Below are 22,060 nucleotides of genomic sequence, written 5' to 3' on the forward strand. Positions count from 1 at the left end.
TGTCTAATTGCATTTGATACATTGAGTGCACAGTAACTAACAATTAGAATGTTTGCTTGCAATGCGTTTCACAAAATAAAGTATATTACCCTGTATCTAATTTGATTTTTATACCCCCGGATTGAATGATCGGGGGTTATATTGGTTTTTGACTGTCTGTCTGTCATTCTGTCTGTCTGTCATTCTGTCCCACAACTTTAACCTTGGTCATAACTTTTACGATATTGACGATAATAACTTGATATTTTGGCATGCGTGTATCTCGAGAAGCTGTACATTTTGAGTAGTGAAAGGTCAATGTAATCCTATAATGTCAAAGGTCAAATTTATGGCTTCAAAGAGGCGCAGTAGGTGGCATTGTGTTTCACAACAACAGCAATTGTTTTTTTATTGTGTTGACACAATATGTTGTTATGTATCCCATATTAAAGGCAATACTTGAATTAAATTTAAATAATTTTTTGATGATATCATTGATTAGGATAAGCATCTTATCAAAGTGGATATAATACTGAAAAGAAGGATTAAATATATCCTCAAATTAAACATAAAAAATACACTGTATAAAGTGAACATTAACATGACATTGATATCAGAGAAAGCCCACTACAAAGTATATATTTTAAGTTCTGTGTTGTCTTTTATTCAGAAATTTCTAGCTCTGTAAAAAAGAAAATGTGGTCAAATGTGGAGACTACATTTAACGCCAATAGTACAGGGCCCCACAGAAAAGGGAGTGACCTCGAGAAAAAATGGGAGAACCTCACATCTACACAAAGAGGGATCTACCAGAATCATCAGCGTATGCTGACATTGACTGGTATGAAACTTTAACTAGGGCTGTTTTCTTTTACCAAGTATAAAAGGAACAACTTTATTTATTGTTGTGGAAGTTGATGTATTTGTTAAAAAATTTATATAAAACAACATTACAAGCATAACATGGAAACTATACAACTTGCAAGGACCATATTAACCCATTTATGCCTAGCGTCTAGAAAAAGGCCTTGGCAAACAGCGTCGACCCAGATGAGACACCGCATGATTTGGCGTCTCATCAGGGTCTACGCTGTTTGCTTAAATGAATTTATGTAAGAAATATTCTAAATATAGAAATAAATATACTAGACATCCCTAATTTTGGAAATAAATTGATCCAATTTAGAAGGATGGGAGACTCCACTAGGCATAAACGGGTTAATTTGTCAGAATCATTCAGCAATGTTCAAAGTAATATTATTCAACATAAACTTGTTTAATTATTTCAATATTAACTTCTATAAACATAACTTATTAATGAAGTTTGTCAAAACAATATTTTTTGTAAAATGGCAATCAATAATATTATATAGGCATTTCTTGGTGACCATAATTGAAAAAAAGCTTACCTGAACTTTAAATTTTAATAATAATAACAATGAACTTATTTTGCTGTTTATTTTTGTTATTGTTATGTATGTTTGCCGCTATTATAGTATAATTTTTGTGTGTTCACAGACAATTCAATTTTTTCTTCCAATACACACAGGATCACAGGCTATATTAAAAGTTCTCTCCTGATGGTGCACCTGTCAAAGTATCACTTAGTAGTGTTTATTTTTTGCTTTTTATTATGTTTTGTTGAGTGCATATTATTGTATAATACTCAAAATATTACAGACAGTCCTCTGTTTAATTCAAAATGCACAACCCTCACTGAGGCTGTGATGAACGTGATCGGAAAAGAGGGAGTGGACATAATGGGTTTTGGGCCCAGCAGCCTAGACACGTCTATTTTGCAATTGACCGATATGCGGTAATTTGTTTAAAGTAACATTAAAAAGCATACAAAAAGTAGAACATTTACTCTTACAATAAGTTCTTTCAGTGACGTATTGACATATTGTAAATTTAGCATGCCATAATTGAATTGCTTTGATGTTAGCCTTAAAATAACGCTATAATAATTTTGTGTCAATAAAGTATATAAATGATATTTGCTTAATATAAATACAAGTGTGAATAACAAAATTAGTAATGTTGTCTTGTGTTTGAACAATTTATTTGTTTTGTTTTTAAATTCATTTATTTAAAATAAATAAATCATGACAGTGACTCTTTCAACATATATGCATAACCACAAATGATGTAATTACTTAATAAATGGAACAATTAAGACAACCAATACACTTCAATTTATAAATAAGATTATCTCGTATCAAACATGTCAACAGGTAAAGTAATGAACGTGCATGTTAAACACAATATTTTGACAATTCATATACAAGTAACAATTGCATAAATAAACAATTACAATGTAACAACAAATTTGAATTATTGAAACAAATGATGTTGATTAAAAAAAACAACATATTGTCAATATGCTTACAGTGATGATGAGCAGCAAGATGCTGAAAACAACATGACCATGTGTACCTCAAGGTAATCATTCAAATACACAATTGATGATAGCTTGAACTTATAACACAATTAATCAAGATATGTGTTTGTAAGAAACACAATGCCCCCATGATTTACCATGCATGTGTATCTCATGGAGCTGCTCATTTTGAGTGGTGAAAAGTCAATATTCAAATAATTAAACAAGTTTATGTTGAATAATATTACTTTAAACATTGCTGAATGATTCTGACAAATTAATATGGTCCTTGCAAGGATCACCACTCAAAATGAGCAGCTCAATGAGATACACATGCATGGTAAATATCAAGCTGCTATGTTCAATATTGCAAAAGTTATCAAACTTTACCCAAGGTTAAAGTTTTGGGACAGAATGACAGACAGACAGGACAAAAACAATATACCCCCGATCTATCGATCCGGGGCCATACAAAATGAAATAATGAACAAATGATTTTTGTACATGTTTAAAAGTGAAATTACATTTTGAATACGTCTATAATTGATATTTAATATTATTTAATTTTAGTGCTGCGATGTCAAAATCAGTTTCCTTTAGTCAGAAAAGAAGGTGAGGCATTAATTATGAAAACATTATTATTGCAATTAACTTACATGCAATTTCATAAACAGAAATTTTATATATATATACATGTACATGCATATAATTTGGAAAAAAAACACTCGCTATCAGATGAATGCATTATTTACATTTTAGTATAATACAAACATATCTTGAATATCAAAAATTGTAATGGTAAATACATCTGACTTTGGACATGATGCACTTATTTCAGATATACACCATCGATGGCTGAGAATGGGTATAGAAGCGCAACTATTTCTCCTCCAGACAAACCTTCACCTTCATGGTATGTATGTTATGTATTTTAAAATATAATAAATTATTCCACACAAGGATCTAGATAAAAAAAACATGTGCATAATATGGATGACTGAACCTGACTGAAGTGTTATCATTTGACTGAACCTGAAGTGTTATCATTATTTACCATTTTTCATTATACAAAAAAGAAGCCATTTAAATATTTACTGTTTTTGAAAATGAAATAAAAATTAAATAATTATACCATGTTTTTAATATCCATTTAGTTGCAGTCATTGCAGTCTACATGAACTTAATGCCTTGAAGAAGAGGAAGCTGGAGCTTCAAATACAATTTTTTGAGGCCCAGTTGGCGCGATTTGATGAGGAATAAATTATTTTGTTATTTGTTATTATTTTGTAATGAAGATATAGTTTAGTTATATTAAAGAGTTACATGAAATTCATCTTCATTGTGTATTTCTTATGATTTTTGGAAAAAATGTATACAGTAACTTTAGTAAGTTTAAAATGCTCTAAAAGCTTAAATAGTTGTTTCAATTAAAAATGCAAGACATTTGCATTAATCGGTCTGAAAACATGACTTATTCAATGTGAATATGAGTTGCGTTCTGAAAAAACTGGGCATAATGCATGTGGGTCAAGTGTCGTCCCAGATAAGCCTGTGCATTCCACACAGGCTAATCAGGGACGACACTTATTGCTTTTACATTTTTCGTTTTTCAAGACAGACACAGGGGCAATATATTTATCATTAATGTTACTTAAAATGAAATTACATTAGAATTTTAAGTTAGCTGTAGAGTCATACAAGCATATTTTTTTAAGAAATACTTTTTTTGAAGCTGTTTTGTGTTTATATAAAATTTAATCTTCATGTAGAGAACAAAACTATATCTCTCAGTGACTAACATATTGTGTTAACCAATTAAATTGGTCGTAGTGACTGTTCACTGTGTGTCAAAGTAACATGATTACAGGTTCTTATAATGAACTCACTTGCATGACTTTAATGGATGCAATCTAATTTCATTGTGCAGAATCGCCCATCTCCTTTTCAAAATCCCTATGGAGTGCTCAACCACAGAGCTCGTACGTTTGTGTGCCCTTTAATACAAAAGTCTGAATCTCCCAGGAGATATTGGTGTTGGTCATGGACAATGTTCTGCTCCATGATTTGATGTAAGCCGCTTTGCCTGAGTATTCGGGCATCATGGACAGCACCAGGCCATCGCGGTACAATGTCTCTAATAAGACAATAGGCATCATACATGATCTGTAAAAATAACATAATATGGAGATACAAACATAGTATTAATATTCTTTCCCACTTGTATATTTTTTACCACTGTTATATTTGTAGCATAGTACACTATACCGTATTAGAAAAACATATGTACAACAAATAAGACGCTTTATTCAAATGCCATTCACAATCCATGCAATTCAGTATAAAAAGAGAATATACGAAAGAAGAATCTTAAATTGGCTCCCAATTAATTATTGGAATTTTAAATCAAATAAGCATGTTTATTGTGCACATTAGAAAAGGTTATCAGAATAAATCATAAACAGTATGCATATATTGAAAATGTGTTTATATTAATGATTAAACTTAAAAAAAACATTGAACACTGATTCACAAAGTCGAAGAATGAAATAAAATATACCTATTTTTTCGATATTTTAAAAATAACAACATTTACCTGAGTGTTTATGGAATGATATCCCATCCGGTTTACATACGCCGGTTCATCCACATGTGGGGCTTGTATTTGGACATGTGTGCCATCTATTACCCCAATTACATTAGGAAATCTGGCAATATTGTAGAAATCCTCCTTTATTTGGCGGATTTCTCCCGCAGCAGTTGGTAGATTTATGAATTGTCTTACAATTTCAGGCTCTGTCAACGCATCAGTAACCTGTGTAATAACCCGTGAAACTGTGGGTTGAGAAACCTCATGGACATCACCATCATTTAGTTGAATGGTAGATGTCGCAAAATATCGTAATGAAATGAGAATTTTTTCGATACTGTTCAAACTATTGTTTCTGTTGTTTGTTGGTGCAATTACAGGAGTAAGTAGGTCGTTCAGAAATAAAATCCTCTGTCTGTCCAAACGGTAGCGTTCAATAAGTTCAGAATTTTGTAGACTGTCTAGTAAATCTACCCTGTGAATAAAACGTCTGGCCATTCTGAAAAAGCAAATCAATTATTTAAGCAAATAAACAGAAAAATAGTTTGCACTTACTTCATTATTCCGTGTTAATAGTAATTCACACATTCTTTAACATTGCAAAAGAGAAAGATAAACACAATCTGACATGCGATACAGTATAACCACATTGTCAGATATGTAGTGCCAGTGACATCCGGTGCCACGCCCCCCTGCAGAGAGGTACCCGGCTTGTGAGACGTTAGGATGACGGGACCATGCTGCCAGGGATGGAGCTCGCGACCAATCGGATGGAAGCTGATGCCTGCTGGGACCGCCACTCCCTGACCACGCTCTCTTTCGATGCAGACAGCGTACTGACCAGACGTACAACTAGGAGATTTATTTGTGCACGAGGTAGTATAAGTGAATTGCATTGTATTTGCCCCCAGGCCCAATTTATTGCTAGTTACCCATTGATATATGATTATTGGCCATACGTGTAAGAACCCACAAGAGCTAACCGTTCGAATCACTTCAATGATGTCTAGAAGTGGGGATAAGTGAAAATTGTGTTCGACGGTTAGGCAGTTCTTCATGCGAAAGTCGGTATCCTAAAAGTAAGTTAATCGTATTTAGTCGTGCATTTGTCTTGTTTGTTGCCTACGTACAATTGCAATATAAGTAGTCTGTGCTAGTCGTCTGCTAAGGAAGAGCCGTCTATTTTAAGACGTATTGCAAGGTGACCACGTGGTCTTACTGCTGGCAAATCACGCTTGTCTGCATTCGAGGTCGCGTGATTATTGGTGCGGAGTACTAGCTGACCTGAATGTTTACATTCTTTGCGTCGCTGTTCAAAATGTAAACAGAGTACGAGAAATCGGGGTTTATGAGCAAGTCCGTCTGTGGTGTACCTAGAGCAGCGCGGGTTGGGTAGTGTTTTGTTTTGGGATTGGTGTAATGGATATGGTTAAATAATTGTTTTATTGGATGATGAAATAATTGTGTTATTGCCATAAATATTTGCATTGAATTTGGAAATAAATTGTTAGACGTATTTTTTATCTTGTGTGTGTTGTGTTTATTCATTTTTTTTTGTACTGTGTCGCATTAAACATGGGCAGTCAAAATATTTCTCCGGGTCCACAGCTTGTGCGTGTAAATTTCGACCCCCCACAAATGCTAACGTTGATCTCCGGAATAGGACCCAAATTGGCACGGGTCATTGTCCAACTTCGACAGGCATCCGGTAATTTGGACCTGGACACCTTGGAGGTCCTGATTAGGCGGTCCCTAAGTGTAAGGGAGTTAGATCAGCTGGATTTTACAGAAAATCCAATGCTTGCAGCGGCGTCCCAGGCTAGCGAAACCGATGACGACTACATTGATTGGGAGCCCTTAAGTAGGTCCAGGGTCCAGGAGTCTGGGTTCAGGAGCACCCAATACCTAGACTGGGGCCCCGAGGCTCAGGAGCGGGTTAAGGCGGAGCTAGCCTCTCAAATTTCCGAACTTGAGGCTGACATCACTGCCACATTGGAGCAGCTCCAGATACAGAGGCGAGAACCCGTCTTAATTATATATATATATATATATATAAATTTTATGCCGAAGCTTTCGACCTCACAGTCTTCATCAGCGGCCATTTTTTATTTAAAGATGTTTTATTATGTACGGATATGACGTCGTGCATTTCCGCTGATGAAGACCGTGAGGTCAAAAGCTTCGGCGTAAAATAAATACAGCGTTTTTGTTTAAATAATACAAGGCTTATAGAGACTTTGTTATATATATATATATATGGACCGCCCTCCTATGATCGCTTCTAAATTAAGCTATCCGTTCAACTGTCACTGTTTCGGCTACATACATAGGTCATCGGCTTTATATAGTTAAACTTAATTAATATTTTCTCTCTGACGAGCGTTGCTTGTTTGATTTATTTTTTAGCAGTCATATAAACAACCAATCTATGTATTAAGGATCTTTTACACCCAATATTGCTGTTTCTTCCTGTAATTGCACTATGATGATCTGAAATTTTAACTATATAATGCTATATTCTTAAATATTATTGTAAAAAGAAGGGATATAGTTGACACTTGTTCGTAATTTCATTTCATCGTTCCTCAAAAAGTTGTTACTCTGTTGCTCTGGTCTCCTACCTACCATTGAGTAATTAAATGATAATTAAATTGAATGCGTTTTAATTCCCTTATATTATTGTTTAATTTGAGTTGCAATGTTATCTGGTTAAATTTTATTTACACTTATATGTATCAATAATATTGCTGGACCAAGTGTGAGATTGAGCGCTCTAAAACCGGTTTAAAACTTTAAATGCTTTAAATTGACCATTTCAAGGCGGTGACCCCAGCTTTATTCTTCTTTGTGTGTATGTTGTTTCGTATTGTGCTGTTTCGTACTGTTTGGGCAATTGGTCACTTGCCTTAAATAATGGACCAACAAAGTGTATATAATAAGAATGCAGTACTTTTTCAGCAGCTGGAGTTTCACTTATATATATTTGAACGTTTTAACTTAAAAAACAACATTAAATATTTTATTTATTTAACATAAATATAACTTTCAAACTATTGCACATTAAGAATAAGTATGTGATATGAAAAAGCGGCTTTTCTGGGCCTGGTCATTGTATAAGTAGCACGTGTAATTTAGTATTGTTTATATTATATTTTGTTTAATATCGCCCATATTTAAGACAGTATTATGCAAAACTAACTTTTAGTTATGACATATAGTGTATGGTTATTTAACAAAAGTGCTTTCCATTAAAACGCGGACTTAAAACTGCTTATGAACTCTTAACAGGCGTGCTAGTTCATAGACCGGAAACACACTATTGTTTCGGACCTTTAAAAAAGGGCACTGTACATTCTAGGTTAAATAAAACGCTGTAAAAAACAGCTATGCCTAAATCGGATGAATGCTCACGCGCACGTGCATTTAAACAACACTTAACAATTCTAACTTGGTAGGCTGACAGCATCCTGATCACTTAATTTGCAATCAACTAACTGTGCAATTACGTATGTCTGTTCATATTGTATTTATAGTAATAAGAAACTAAAAAGGATGGGTTTCGTGGAACGAAGACCGATGAAAGTACCATAGAATGAACGATGTGATGAAACTATGAGTGAAGTGGGGGTTGTCGGTTGACGATAACAGGCCCGTAGCCAAGGTTTTGAAAAGGGGGGGGGGTGCGAATTTGTCCATCAACGGCGTTTTACCCGACACTAGTATGCACTCGCATACCTTGTTTACATATGCACCAACACATTTATAGAAAGTAAAATCAATAATAAGAAAGTTTTTTTTTTATCTGAATTTGGGGAAAGTGTCTGGACTTTTTTGAGGGGAAGAAAATCGCGCGAAACGCCGGATTTTGGGGGAAAAATTGCGTAAAACGCCGGGTTTGCGTGAAAATAACGACAGTTTTAAATAATCAATTAGTGTATTTTACCATTACATTTTTTGTCATTCATAAGTCAAGCAAATTAAAAGAAATATTTGATTTTTTTCAAAACAATTGTTTGTCTGCTACTATGGATAGTTCCAGAGGTATAGCATTGCTCAAAACGTGCTAACAGTGTACAACAAACACTGTTTACCAAAACTGGGTCATCTCTCATTTGCATCAATACCAGGGTGCAGGATCACGTGCCTTTGTTAATGGAAGTCAACACACCGGTAAGTGCTGCTTTTTTCCAAATAACTTTGTAAAACAATTTTTCTTAAGAATTTCAACTAGTGCATAAAATATAGATTTTTAAGCTGCGTATGTCAATGTGAAATTCATCAGAACACAAAGCACAAATATCGTTCACGCAAATTGAATTTTTGTCACCGATTTCAGACGTATTCTCAAGGATCGGCACAAACTGCAAGAAACTGTCTTTTATGCACTATGATTATTCAAATGTATTTCAATAACTTGACATATTTGTAAAAATAAAGTTCTGAACTGTGTGTTTACATTCTGTCAAGCCCGTGTGTAAATACCTGAAAACCAGGCTGATTCTGCAACCTGAATACTAAACAGAAAAAAATGGTATAACTGATTACTTTTACTTTTGTCAACTATTTTTAACAAATTAGTTATCTGTTTTTTAAACAAATTTCAGAAATATATAAAACTTAAGGCTTCATAAAGACTCTATAACCACAAACTACGGGCCCTTTGGTCTCAAAGTCCTTTACAGTGTATACCAGGACATTGAAACAAGGACGTTTTTGCCCGTTATGCTCAAGAACCGTCACAATTAATGAACATTAAACATTAACGTCCATCAGATCAAATGTTATAACGGTTTAAATTCATTATAACAGCATAGATCTTTTTACATGTTGCTGTCAAAACTTCTATTGATTTCAGCAATTCTGCGGTTAAAAATTGTAAATAAAAATCACGGTCTATCTTGGACATGACTTCATAGAAAAATTCAATTATATACATGTGTATGGTGACTTGTCGATAGCCTATTGAATTCAACATTTTTGTAACGCTTAAATACGAAGACTCACTGGATTCAGGGAAAAGATAAATAACGTCGACTAAAGTTGGTCGCAACTTATAGTACACATTTTTTTACTTGTCGAAAAATATTGCGTGCGAACGCACCCAACGCACCCCCCCCGGTTGTATGGTTTATAATAAACACAAATATATGTTTGCAATATAGTAATAGTACAAATAATGTTTTACAGTGTGATTCTCGTCGAACAAAACAATACCGAACAAACTACATACTATTATATAAAGCAAAATCACATTGTTAACTCTACATATAACATATAATTGTTTTATGTTATGGAACCAAGTGCCGTTCACTTACGAAATGATCAATGTTTTGCATCAGTTCATGAACGATGTAAATCGATAACTATACCGAGAGTGTTTCTTCAAATTAACGCAAGCAGCCAAATTACTGGATTTGGAAAAACACACAAAACAAAACGCAATGCTTGATAACTCTTCCACCGGTCGTGTTGGCTGTTCCAATCGATAAGATGACTGATTTAAAATGCATAACAGCATGGTAATAAGTATATTATGCCTGCACATTTCACTTTGGTTTGGAGGCTGGAAAACGTATACAGTACAACAAACGTGCCGAATGTGTCATTTTCAGTGAATGGCTATTCACAAAAACTAGCCTCTGTCTTACAAGCAAGAGTTATTTTCCGGTGAATAATAACTTCCCGTCGGCTACTCATCAAACTGATCTATTGTCGAGCAGTTGTACTGGCTTCGGGGAAACGTGCACTTCTTTCGTGTGCGTTATTTTATATTATTGTGTGTACACATACCACCATCATTTGCCTGTTCGGCTGACAAAGTTACTGACCGGGTTTTAAATTACGATGAATAATATGGAGACGTACATACATGTCGTGTGCGTTCTTAATTTTTAGTAAATGGGTATGTATATTTAATGACCCTTTTCGGGAAAATACAATCAATCCTCCGGTAGCAACCTGGCCCTTATTGGCCGTTTTTTTATAATGTATGGCTTCAGAGGGCACTTACAAAGACGTGCAATAATGCCTTTAAACGAGTATTCACCTATATTGACCCCTTTTTAAAATGAATAAAAAGATATTTTCCTGTACGGACCTGTGCACGCAGATATATTTTATAAAGATTTCCTGTGTCCTTCTTTTTGCGCTTACGTTGTTGCGGGCCGAGGTTTTAGTTAAGTTGGGTGTCAGGAGGACGTATATAAATTTCATGTGTGTTATGTCATTTACATCGGATGACCCCCTTCTGACAAAAAAAGCTTATCGCTCGGTAGGAAACGTGTACATGACGAACATCCATCGGTTGTCTGTCAGATCAATCTGGTTACGAGAGGTGTTATGATGTGGGCTTGAGTCAGGTTGAAATGTACTTAGCCTTGATATCGTCGACATGTAAGCTATTAATAATGTGAAGACCAACTCTGTCATTGAACGAAACTTTTTAACTTTGTAGTTTTTCTTTTAAGTTAACAATGAACATTTTTTTATTCTTCTGATGCTGAGAATTCATGGAATAATTTTTCATTACGATATTTTAAAAATCCGTAAATTAAGACAGTACAGTTTGGAATTTTTTTTGTCCAACAGGAATGTCATAGACTATTTAATGGACAAACTGGAATTGATCGTTTACACAGAGGCATCGAAACATTGAAATACATTGTATAATGATACCAATTCTATATGCATTCATGTGTACGTCTTGCCATAGAGCTTGGTAAGCGAAACATGAAATATTAATGTATTATCATAGCATATGCCTAAAATAAAAAATACAAATACTTTCCATTACATCGTGTTGGCAGTGTTTTAAACTGCGTCGCAATAATAAGTATACATGTTCAATCGGCCAAAGTCAATCTTTTAACCGGAAAGGCTGTATCACAAAATAAAAAAAACAAATTTCAAGTGCATAGACACACGATGGTATTGTTTAGCTAAGCACATGCTTCGGGCATCGCTTACTTGAAATTGAAGGTATACCATTATGGATAGACCAGCCGTTTTAAATCTTCCGTATTAATGAGAACACTCACATCTCTCATGAAAGGGTTGAAGTGTGCAGGCACGTCGCTTCATTGAACCACTTTAACATAATATATACAAATGCGCTTACAACCCCGGATGTGACGTCACACAAAATAATAATATAGATTATAAAACCATATATGGTATACGAGCGATCCACGGCCGGTTGTAGCACATCTATTGTTATATTCTATAAATATGATTTATGCGATGGGCACAAGCTTTGAAAACTCAATATGTATAAATATTATAAAGTAGTCGCCCATGTGTGAGTCACAGCGGTATTGTTTCCCACAATGCAATTTTCAGTCAGGTTATGGCTGCCATGTTGGAACTTCTGGCATAAGTTGAGAACTTTAACACTGTAAATGGCTCTTTAATTATTAAATGTCTGAACAGTGTTGTGTCTATCAAGGCTACTCTCGTATTCATAAAAATGCCAATGCTTAAATCGGTTATTAAAATGTTATTCCTATTTTTATCCAGTAAAAGTGTATGCGCGAATTGAACTTTGTTTTGAATTTGAATATATTGTGAGCTTACACTTGTTATCATTCGTCATTGATTATTTAAATGAATCGTTGCATACATATGTTATGAAATCTCGAGTTATTTTCATTAGAAGTTTGCACTTAGTTAAAGATCACAACGAAATAGATTCACTTTATCGGTTAGCATACTTGAGGTTTTTGGTGTCTTAAGGTTACACAATGCCCCTGCTTGATTTGTTTGGCATCTCATGATCAAAGAAACCCCGTGCTTGATTTGTTTGGTCACACAATCAGGTGCTTGAGTTGTTTGGTGTCTAAAGGTCACACAGTCGCGTTCTTTAGTTGTTTGGTGTCTCAAGGTCAAACATTACCCGTGCTTGATTTGTTTGGTATCTAAAGGTCACACAGTCACGTGCTTGATTTGTTTGGTGTCTCAAGGTCACAAAGCAACATGTGTAGATTGGTTGATAAAGCTGATATGTAAAATGAGGGTTGATTTTGAATAACAAGTGTAAATGAATTGCGCAAGCCTATTTCAATTATTGAACTTTTAATATTAATTAGTTTGTATAATTATATTTAATCAAAATACTCTAGCATTTTGTCTTCGCCCTGTGGACGTATACAGAAATGATACGTCTTTCCCCAGTGATACGTAAATCCACGCATGCGATAGCGTTATCATTAAAAGGAAATTTAGAAGTAGCTTTATTGGTAACATTACACATTAAAGTTTAAACAAACGAATTCCGATTCCAATTACAGTTTATGAAATACAAGCAGACATTTTCACTTTAAAAATATGTACAGTACTCTTAAGTATAGGAAACAACATGTTAGTTTCTGATTAAATCTTAAGCGTCATCATTATCACTTTGCGAATCCGGTTTTCACAATGAAGAGTCAAGGACACTTCGAAGTAATCGAAATATCAACAATATTCCGAAGTGAACAATCACAAAACGATGGTCTACGTCGCCTTTACCGAACATATATATTTTTCAAAACTGCGCATGCCCAGTGGTGTGTCTAGTTAATGTCAGATTGAAAGTGGTTTTGGTCGCAATTAATCCGCCTCTAGATACAGCCATCTGTTGACTTTACACTACAATGTTTGCAATTTCTGTGATCAAACCATCGAACTGACGTTGATGTATTAACATCACATAGAAACATTCAATATATGTATATGTCAAGTCTGCAAATGTTGAACCTGTTAACTTGTTTTGTTCGTTAGCACGAACTTTTGGTTGAACTAAAATAGTAAAATTTAAAACTGAAACTGTGAAATGTAAAAGAAAATTGCAAATATTATGTTCACTAATTTAAAATGAATTAAAATCAATTTAAAAAAAACTTGCAGACAATCTTGTTTCCCCAATGTCGACATGTTCACATACGTAATGTACATTATGTACGTTTAACTCATGAGGCTTACAATGAAGGTAGGTTACCTCATTAATTGTATGGTCTCGTTCTTACAACAAGCTGTCTAAGAGGCCATTACACTTTGTCTGGACTTGCCCCCAAATGGTAAGAATAGGCTCAGGCAGTTCTACTAGACGGTTACCTAACTGGCTAACACATGATTGGTTTCGGCTGAGACAGCTATGCATACAATGAATGGTCACCGGACTGGTGCAAACATGGTAAGCAAATGCGAAGGGTTTTCACTAGAAAGGTACTGACATTAGATAACCGTTTATTAAGTATCTTGTACAAGTTATAATAGCTTCGTTTCAAATAAAAATCTTTTATTCGAATAATGTTTTGCGGGTGGAGCGGCCATTACACAGATGGCTTTTACAAGTGCAAATACAATGCGAGATGTTTTGGTGTGCTCATACCATTTTTTGTTATAGTTAGTTATAATGTTCGATGTTGTATGTAAGTCTTAAAGCATTTCACCAATAATACTTTTGACGGGTTTATTAGATATAATTAGCTAAGTCAATACTTTACATAGACATGATCTGTAAAATGATTATTTCTCAGTAAAAGATTCACTAATATCTAATAAACCCATTAAAAGTATAATGTTGCTTGTAGTAATGCAATTCGACTCAGATTTGCTATAAAACGGATATACACACTTGTAACGCGTTCAATGAATACGAATACACTCGCTATTATTATCAGATAGCTTTATATGTACGAGGGCTGTCCCAAAATCGTTAAATAAGTGCACAGCTCTGTTATTTTGTGCATTATTGTGTCAAATGTCAACATATAAACCATTTAGCTTTTTAAATTTTAGAACAGAAATAAGAAATTTAAAACTATGTCCCATCACGAATTACTATTTTATATTTACACGCAGCTGCCCTGGGCTGGCGCACTATACATGTAGAACATGTAATATAGTATAGTTTAAATTAAAATTTGTTTAATTCCCCTGATAATTATAACGGTATAATATAAAACTAACAGCCTATAAAAATAAAGAGTACAGTTAATTTACAAAACGGCTTTGTACTTAAAGCGCGGACTGAAAAAAAATTATTCAATATTTTTATAAGGAAGCACTGGATTATGTACACATTAACAATGGTGATCTCAGCAAAATGGGCGACAGATAACAGTACTTGTCATTGAAACTGACTACTATGTAACTATAAATACAATGAATATAAATATATATGTCAAAGCGGAAAGGGTTCCTCAACATGATTAATAGATGTACGGGCTGAAAAACAGATACTCACATCTAAAAGCACATAAACTATTAATGACGTGATTGTGAGCATCAATAGCTTTTAGCGATTAGTAATTCGGTAATTGTATCGGAAACTCGCTTCTTCTTTGTATCTTCGAAAATTGACGATACATGTTAAATGAATATACTTAAGTATAGTTCAAATAAAGAGTGTGACACCTCCAATGTTATTTAATTAACAGCTATATGTCTTACTATGTAGCAATACTCTACGATATTAATTGACAGCCCTTGTTACATCACAGGCGGAAATTTAAGTTACCACAGATTTACGTCCTATATACAGTTGAACAGTCCTTCCTTCTATTCACTTTAAACCAATTTGAACATATTACACAGCCGTGAGTGCGTATTATTGCCGTCGAGAAAAATTCGGTAGTGCGGGAGGTCGGACTAATATGTAAGTTTGTTTTACTCGTTTAATAATATATATATATATATATATAAATGGAACAATAATTGATAATAAATTTAGTCATTACCAATAGTCGGAAATTAACATGTTTAATGTATTGTATATCGGTGTGTAATTTATGGCTCTTAGGTTCGCAATCTTCAAACTAATTTCTAGTTAACTCGTTTGCAATTGAGGTACAGTCAAGTTGCCATCAACGGATCCTTAAAAAAAATAGCGGATCACTTTGATGTTAAAGAATGCGTATCGCGATTAATAGTTATCTGTGTTCACCGATACTTTGCAGACAGCATATTCAAGGCATTTTCTATATAACGCAATATTTTTTTCGGAATTTTAGTTTTGTTTTGTTTTTAAGATGTTGCACCACCGTAAATGGATTGAATAATTAGGGCAATAGCGGATCAAGTGTGACCTATTGTATACATGAGCTGTCTCAAACGTTTTAAAAGCCATCCAATTTTGTTACTGACATTTAAATTACGTTTTAAAGTTGTAAGGGAATTGTTTAATCTTTTTAATGGAGTTTTTTTTTTAAATAAACGCCTACTATGTATGATACATATACACATATTTATAATAAAAATATGCTGTTCATTCATAGATTAAAAATGCACAGCAGTCAATAGATAAAATGTTTGTAGTATGTGTAGCGAATTTCTTCCACCTTTTCAAGAAGATTAAATTGAAACTTCAAATATGTAATTACCATATAAAGAGGTGAAACTCCAACTGCTGGAGCCATACTGTATTCTCATTATAAACAATTAGTTGGACCTTTGTTTAAGGCAAGTGACCAATGGCCAAAACAGTACGAAACAGCACAACACGAAACAACATAAACACGTAAAAGAATAAAGCTGGGGTCACCGCATTGGAAAGGTCAATGCAAAGAATTAGGGGTTTAAACCGGTTGTAGAGCGCTCAACCTCACACTGGACTCAGCAATATTCATGATACATATAAGTGTAAATAAAATTTAACCACATAGCATTGCAATTCAAATTAAACAATAATAAAAGGGAATTAAAACATATTCAATTTAATTACCATTTAATTACTCAATGGTAGGAAGGAGACCAGAGCAACAGAGTAACAACTTTTTGAGGAACGATGAAATGAAATTACGAACGAGTGTCAACTATATCCCTTCTTTTTAGAAAAAGATTTTAGAATATAGCATCATATAGTTAATAATTCAGGTTATCATCGTGCGAATACATGAAGAAGCAGCAATACTGGGTGTAAAAGATCCATATAACATAGCCTGGTTGTTTATGTGACTGCTCAAAAAATACATCAAATAAGAAACGCCCGTCAGAGAGAAAATATTAATAAAGTTTTACGATATGAACCCGATGACCTATGCATGTAGCCCTAAACAGAAAAGTGGATCGGATGACTTCATTTAGAAACGTTGACACGCTGACGCAAAAAAAATCCAATACAATTCAGTAGTGCCCCAGTAGTGCAAACTAAAATAAAATCATATTAAAGGGGCAGTACTGTAAAATCGAATTACCAATACAACCAGCTATGTTTATTGAATATTTTAGAATCAAACACATAGAATGGTCATTCCATTAATAATTCCAAACTTTGAGAGAAGAAAGATATAGTGAATCGAAAACCAACAAGTATGTGTTTTTAGATACGTCAACATAATATCCTTTTGATAAAAATGAGTTAATTAAATTGAAAAGTCTAATATAGACATTTTCTTTAAGATATTTTAATTTGCGAACACGCTTCAAAACATCTCAATGAAATAATGGGTGGGAAATTCCATTACTTTAATGCCATGTTAAAGAAACATTTCATTTGAAATTAAATCACCATACTTTGAGTGAAATTTAGCGAATTTACGTCGTAGGTTATGATAAAAAAAATTGTTTAAGCAATTTCTTCGTTAATATACGATCATTGGCGTCGCCCTGGAGGGCGGCGACTAGTATGTAATGTATTTTTTTTCGCTTATGGGAGGAGAAGTTATTTTACGGATCAATGTATATATTTTTGTTTTAAGAATATCTTGCATACTGGTGATTTTTTGTGTAAATTAGTGTTAATAAGTACTGCATTTGTGCCTATTACATTTATTACAACATTTATTGCCAATAGTGCAAAGCTATTTGTTTTAATTAATAACTGATCCACAACTGATCACAGGGGAAAGATCACAGGGACTGGACACTTCTCTCTTCCAAATGTTTTTTCAATCCCAGAAACAAGTTTGGATTTTATTGAATTGTAAGGAAGCGTTGTATATAGTGTATAAAAATCATATGTTCTTACTTGTGACACCTTATATTTTTTCTTTTCAACTTTATCAATAACTTCTTAGGAGATTTTTATTGACCAAAAAAAGGTTTATATTACTATTTTCATAGACCTTATTTCAATATTAAGCTATGTGATATCTAATAGCACTCAATGCGGATGTTAGATACACTGATAATTGCTTGGTGGTACAAGACACTGAATTAGAGATATAACGACTTGTATATGGCGTTTTATGTAATTTAGGTATCCAGTTTGGTGATGGCAATATCTTGTCAGTAATATTTAATTTTACATTTAGTTTTTTGCACACAGTAATATGGTCGGCAATAATTTCAATATTTCACAATTGTGAAATCGTTTGAACATAAAACACTCGTCATATTATTATAACATTATTAGCAGCCATATCTGCAGGAACTATGACGAATTTAGATTGTGAGTCGTTTAGTAATTTAAAGAGACTTTGTTTATTTAATTAAGGTGAATGTGGTAAGGCCAAGGATTTATCTTAATTTATCTTAATCTTGGCCATAAATAATACTTTGGTTTTCCATTCATTGATTGCAGTTATTTCGGCATTTTCCTTTCTGCCCAATTTTGTTCAATATTCCTGTAAAGATGTATCGATTTTCTTAATGCAGTTATCAAAATCGATAGGGATAGGAAGTCTATGCTTAGCGCCTCTGCGCAGTAAATTTCTTTTATTTTGAGTGAAATTAAGATCGCCAGTAATAACATGTCCAACTTTCATATTCCAGGCACATTTTCTGGCTGCTTTGTTTAGAATATTTGACTTAAGGCTCTATGTATGCGATTGTTAAAGGACAGCCTTGTCTAGGCGTCCCACCATGGCCTGTCCCACATGAGATATTGTCATACCTCGCTGATATGTTGCTTTTGATGATGCAGAACACACTTTTGTCAGTCTAACCGAAGCATGTTCCGATAAAGAGCCTACTTACTGTGCAGCATTTTTAATAAGTCATAAGTCTTTTATCTTTTAACGCTTTTAGTTTTCTGTTCAACTGAGTCATTAAGGTTTAGTCATTGAAACATGCAGCGTTTTTAATAAGTCATAACTCTTTCAAAAATGTATTATTTAAATGTTAATTTTCAAAATCAGTCGGACTGTGCTCTAATGGAAGAAGTATTGTTGCATGTAAATCCACTTTAAGCAAAGTTAAGAGGCTCTTGTGATGTATAATTTGACTTCCGTTTTCACAGAAGAACACAACCGGCTCACCAAATCTTCTGAAATTTGCGAAGTTTTAGTATGACAGTTCGTGAGTTTGCGTCGGTAGCAAGTCTATCTTAAAGTGTCAACTATATTAGTCAATTATATGAAAAAAATCATATCAAAATGGAATATGTCGCTATGGACAAATTGCCAAGTTCTTGTTAGTGTTCTTGTGTTTTATGAGATACCATGGGTATCTTAACATTGGATGATCTGAATTTCATACAGATGAAACACTCAGTACAAAATCTTAATTTTCCTCATCATTCCAGGCCAAAAAAAACGCTGACTTTTTTACTATGCCCATGTTGGTTGGATGTTTACATATGAACTCATGTCCTTAAACGTTCTTCAAGCACTTAGTGTTTTTTTCAGTACATTAAATTATGTTTTAAGAGAGATATCCATGTTTACAGTTTAAAAAAGCAAGTGGTAGGTGTGTTTTATCGAAAATTTTTAAGTGTGATTTGTAAGTAATATCAATATATGGCAATGACATTGTTTAATGTAAACATAATATATACAGTCGAAACTGACCTAACGGCCACCTGCATTTACCGGTCACCTGCAGACAACGGTCAGTTTCGAATCCCCCCGACGAAAAACACTCTAGATTACACCTGAATTTAACGGCCACCTGTCCATAACGGCCAACGGCCACTTTATTCAACTCCGAAATTCATGTTTGAACTGAAATCAACGGTCACGCGTCAGTCGTCTCGAGTCGCGAAAATTAAAAACACTGCACATCATTTGTCCGTCTATTTTGCGGTTAAAGCGTTTGATAGCGGTAATTGCATTTGATATTATAAAAGCGGCTCGCTGCGAGTAAACAAATAATAAGGTGTTGAGAAGGTTTGTTTTTATGGGGAAAATTGTGGGGGGTTCTTCAACAGAAAATATGTCAGAGTTTTTGACACGTTTAAAGTAATAATCGCTAATTAAATGACCGCTAATTAGTACATTGTACTTACAACATTGAGTATCGATTTTAAAATAGCATTTCGGATCATTCTTTAAAAGAGCTTTCTAGCGTTCACAACACTTCTAAAAGCAATGGAATAATTAATCACGGAATAACAATGAGTGGTAAACGTAAGTTCCTCACATTAGAGGAGCGACTCAAGTGTTTGAAACTATTTGAATCTGCAAAAAGTTCGCGTGTAATAGCAAGTGAGCACTGTGTTGGACTAGGCAAATGCAGAGTGTGCTTAAGCGTAAGCGAGAAATTATGGAGGAGTTTGATTCGAATACAAATGTGAGTTTGAAGCGTTGTATTTTGTATGAGGTTGTTGAATTAAAATGCTTTTTGTGTGATGTTTGTGTACGAATAAATTTAAACAAACTTTTTGCGTCTTTTTCTTTGAATTAGAACGGTACAATATCACCGTACTATCGGTTTATGAAAGCGAATCCGCTTTTTAGACTTGTACGGACGTGACGTCAACGGCACGTGACAAGTTTTATTAAATGAATGATCGAGATGCATGATTAAACAATTATACTAGCGTTGATAAAGTCATTGCTTTAGTTTAATAACAATATGAAATTATATCAGTCTATAAAATATTATTCTGTATTATTCAATGTAAGTAAATTCTGTTATTATGCTTAGTTAACGGCAATGAGCATTTGTTTAACACTGTATGCAAACCACTGGGTGGGGTAACGACGTAGCAATACTACCAAATGACAAACCATCTTAATATTGTGATCCGAATTCAACGGTCACCTGTGGACAACGGTCACTTTGGTCATTTCCCTTGACTGACCGCTGAATTCAGGTTTGACTGTATTGCATTACGCATCGATCGAGGTATGAATGTGGCCTATGTAAAACGGTTTAAACGATATTTAAACGTGAGTTACCGCTAAAGAATGGTCAATGCACAGCATTGCAGGTTGATGTTGGTTGAAAAGGCATTGCTAACCGCACGTATACCCACCAAATATTTCGCAATGAACGAATGTTTAAATAAACATTTACTTCGTAGAATTAGATTAAAAACACAATAACAATAAATTTTAAATGGTAAATTGATACAATTATACTACTTGGATAATGCTTTTTTACATCTTGATAAAATATTTACTTAAATAATAAATGAGATTTGACTATGTAAGACAATAAACTGAAAGTACAAGTACTGTTATCGGTTACGTACCTGCTTTTTCATAATTTATGTTTAAGCATCCTTATTGGAATTGTAGCCTTAGGATCTCGTTTTATTACCTCAACATAAAGTAATGTTTCAGAATTTCAAAAAACTGTTGAATGTTTTCAGAAAAAAAGTAGCTTAAATCCAATGTAAACTTTCTCCTGACATCTTTGCCTAAGGAATTATTTTTCCTTGTAAAATACGCAATTGTTTTACTGTTGATACTTACTTGGGTATAACATTATTACACTTCCTTAAAATGAAAAATATACAAGCGAAAAGTGACTTCCCTGATTTGCCTGTGCGGTCTACACAGGATTATTTAAGACGACACTTTTCGCACATGTATTAAGCCTAGTTTCATTGATCGTGGCTCATTCGTGATTCATTCACACTCAAGTAAATTGGCCGGTATATGACAAGTACCAGCTGAAACAATAGATCCGATTAATGACTCTTTTGAACTTTATTTGGAGTAATCAAACACAATTAATAAACAACATGCTTACCTGAACGATAATTTTGATCTAATCCTTTCATAATGTTATTGAATAAAGTACGCATTCCCATTTTCTGTTCTTCCTTCCATCGATCTAAATGTAATTTTAAACCGCAATATTTACGTGTAAACGGATGTATCGAATGCAAACAATTTTTTACCCAAACACGATGTACGAAATCGATTACTGGTCCGAGCGATTTGCTTTATTCCTCTTCATATTTATTATTTTGCATGACAGACGCACACTTCGAAATATGTGACGAATTTGCTCGATGGTCTTTT

At 33.9% G+C, this 22,060-nt stretch overlaps 3 protein-coding genes across 3 annotated transcripts in view; all 3 read left to right on the plus strand.

Annotated features, from left to right (window-relative positions):
• Window positions 1–22,060, plus strand: part of LOC127847679 (uncharacterized) — a 303,197-nt gene that overhangs the window by 205,513 nt on the left and 75,624 nt on the right. The gene's annotated exons all lie outside the window — the stretch shown is intronic.
• Window positions 5,684–22,060, plus strand: part of LOC127849060 (uncharacterized protein DDB_G0271670-like) — a 21,154-nt gene continuing 4,777 nt past the window's right edge. The window contains exons 1-2 of the mRNA XM_052381784.1: window positions 5,684–5,792; window positions 6,754–6,971. Coding sequence (XP_052237744.1) covers window positions 5,684–5,792; window positions 6,754–6,971 — 327 coding nt within the window. The remainder of the gene's footprint in view (window positions 5,793–6,753; window positions 6,972–22,060) is intronic.
• Window positions 15,483–22,060, plus strand: part of LOC127849061 (uncharacterized) — a 15,437-nt gene continuing 8,859 nt past the window's right edge. Inside the window, exon 1 of the mRNA XM_052381785.1 lies at window positions 15,483–15,582. The gene's annotated coding sequence lies outside the window, so the exon portion shown is untranslated. The remainder of the gene's footprint in view (window positions 15,583–22,060) is intronic.

This window comes from Dreissena polymorpha, chromosome 10 (genome assembly GCF_020536995.1).
Source record: "Dreissena polymorpha isolate Duluth1 chromosome 10, UMN_Dpol_1.0, whole genome shotgun sequence".
Taxonomy (NCBI): domain Eukaryota; kingdom Metazoa; phylum Mollusca; class Bivalvia; order Myida; family Dreissenidae; genus Dreissena; species Dreissena polymorpha.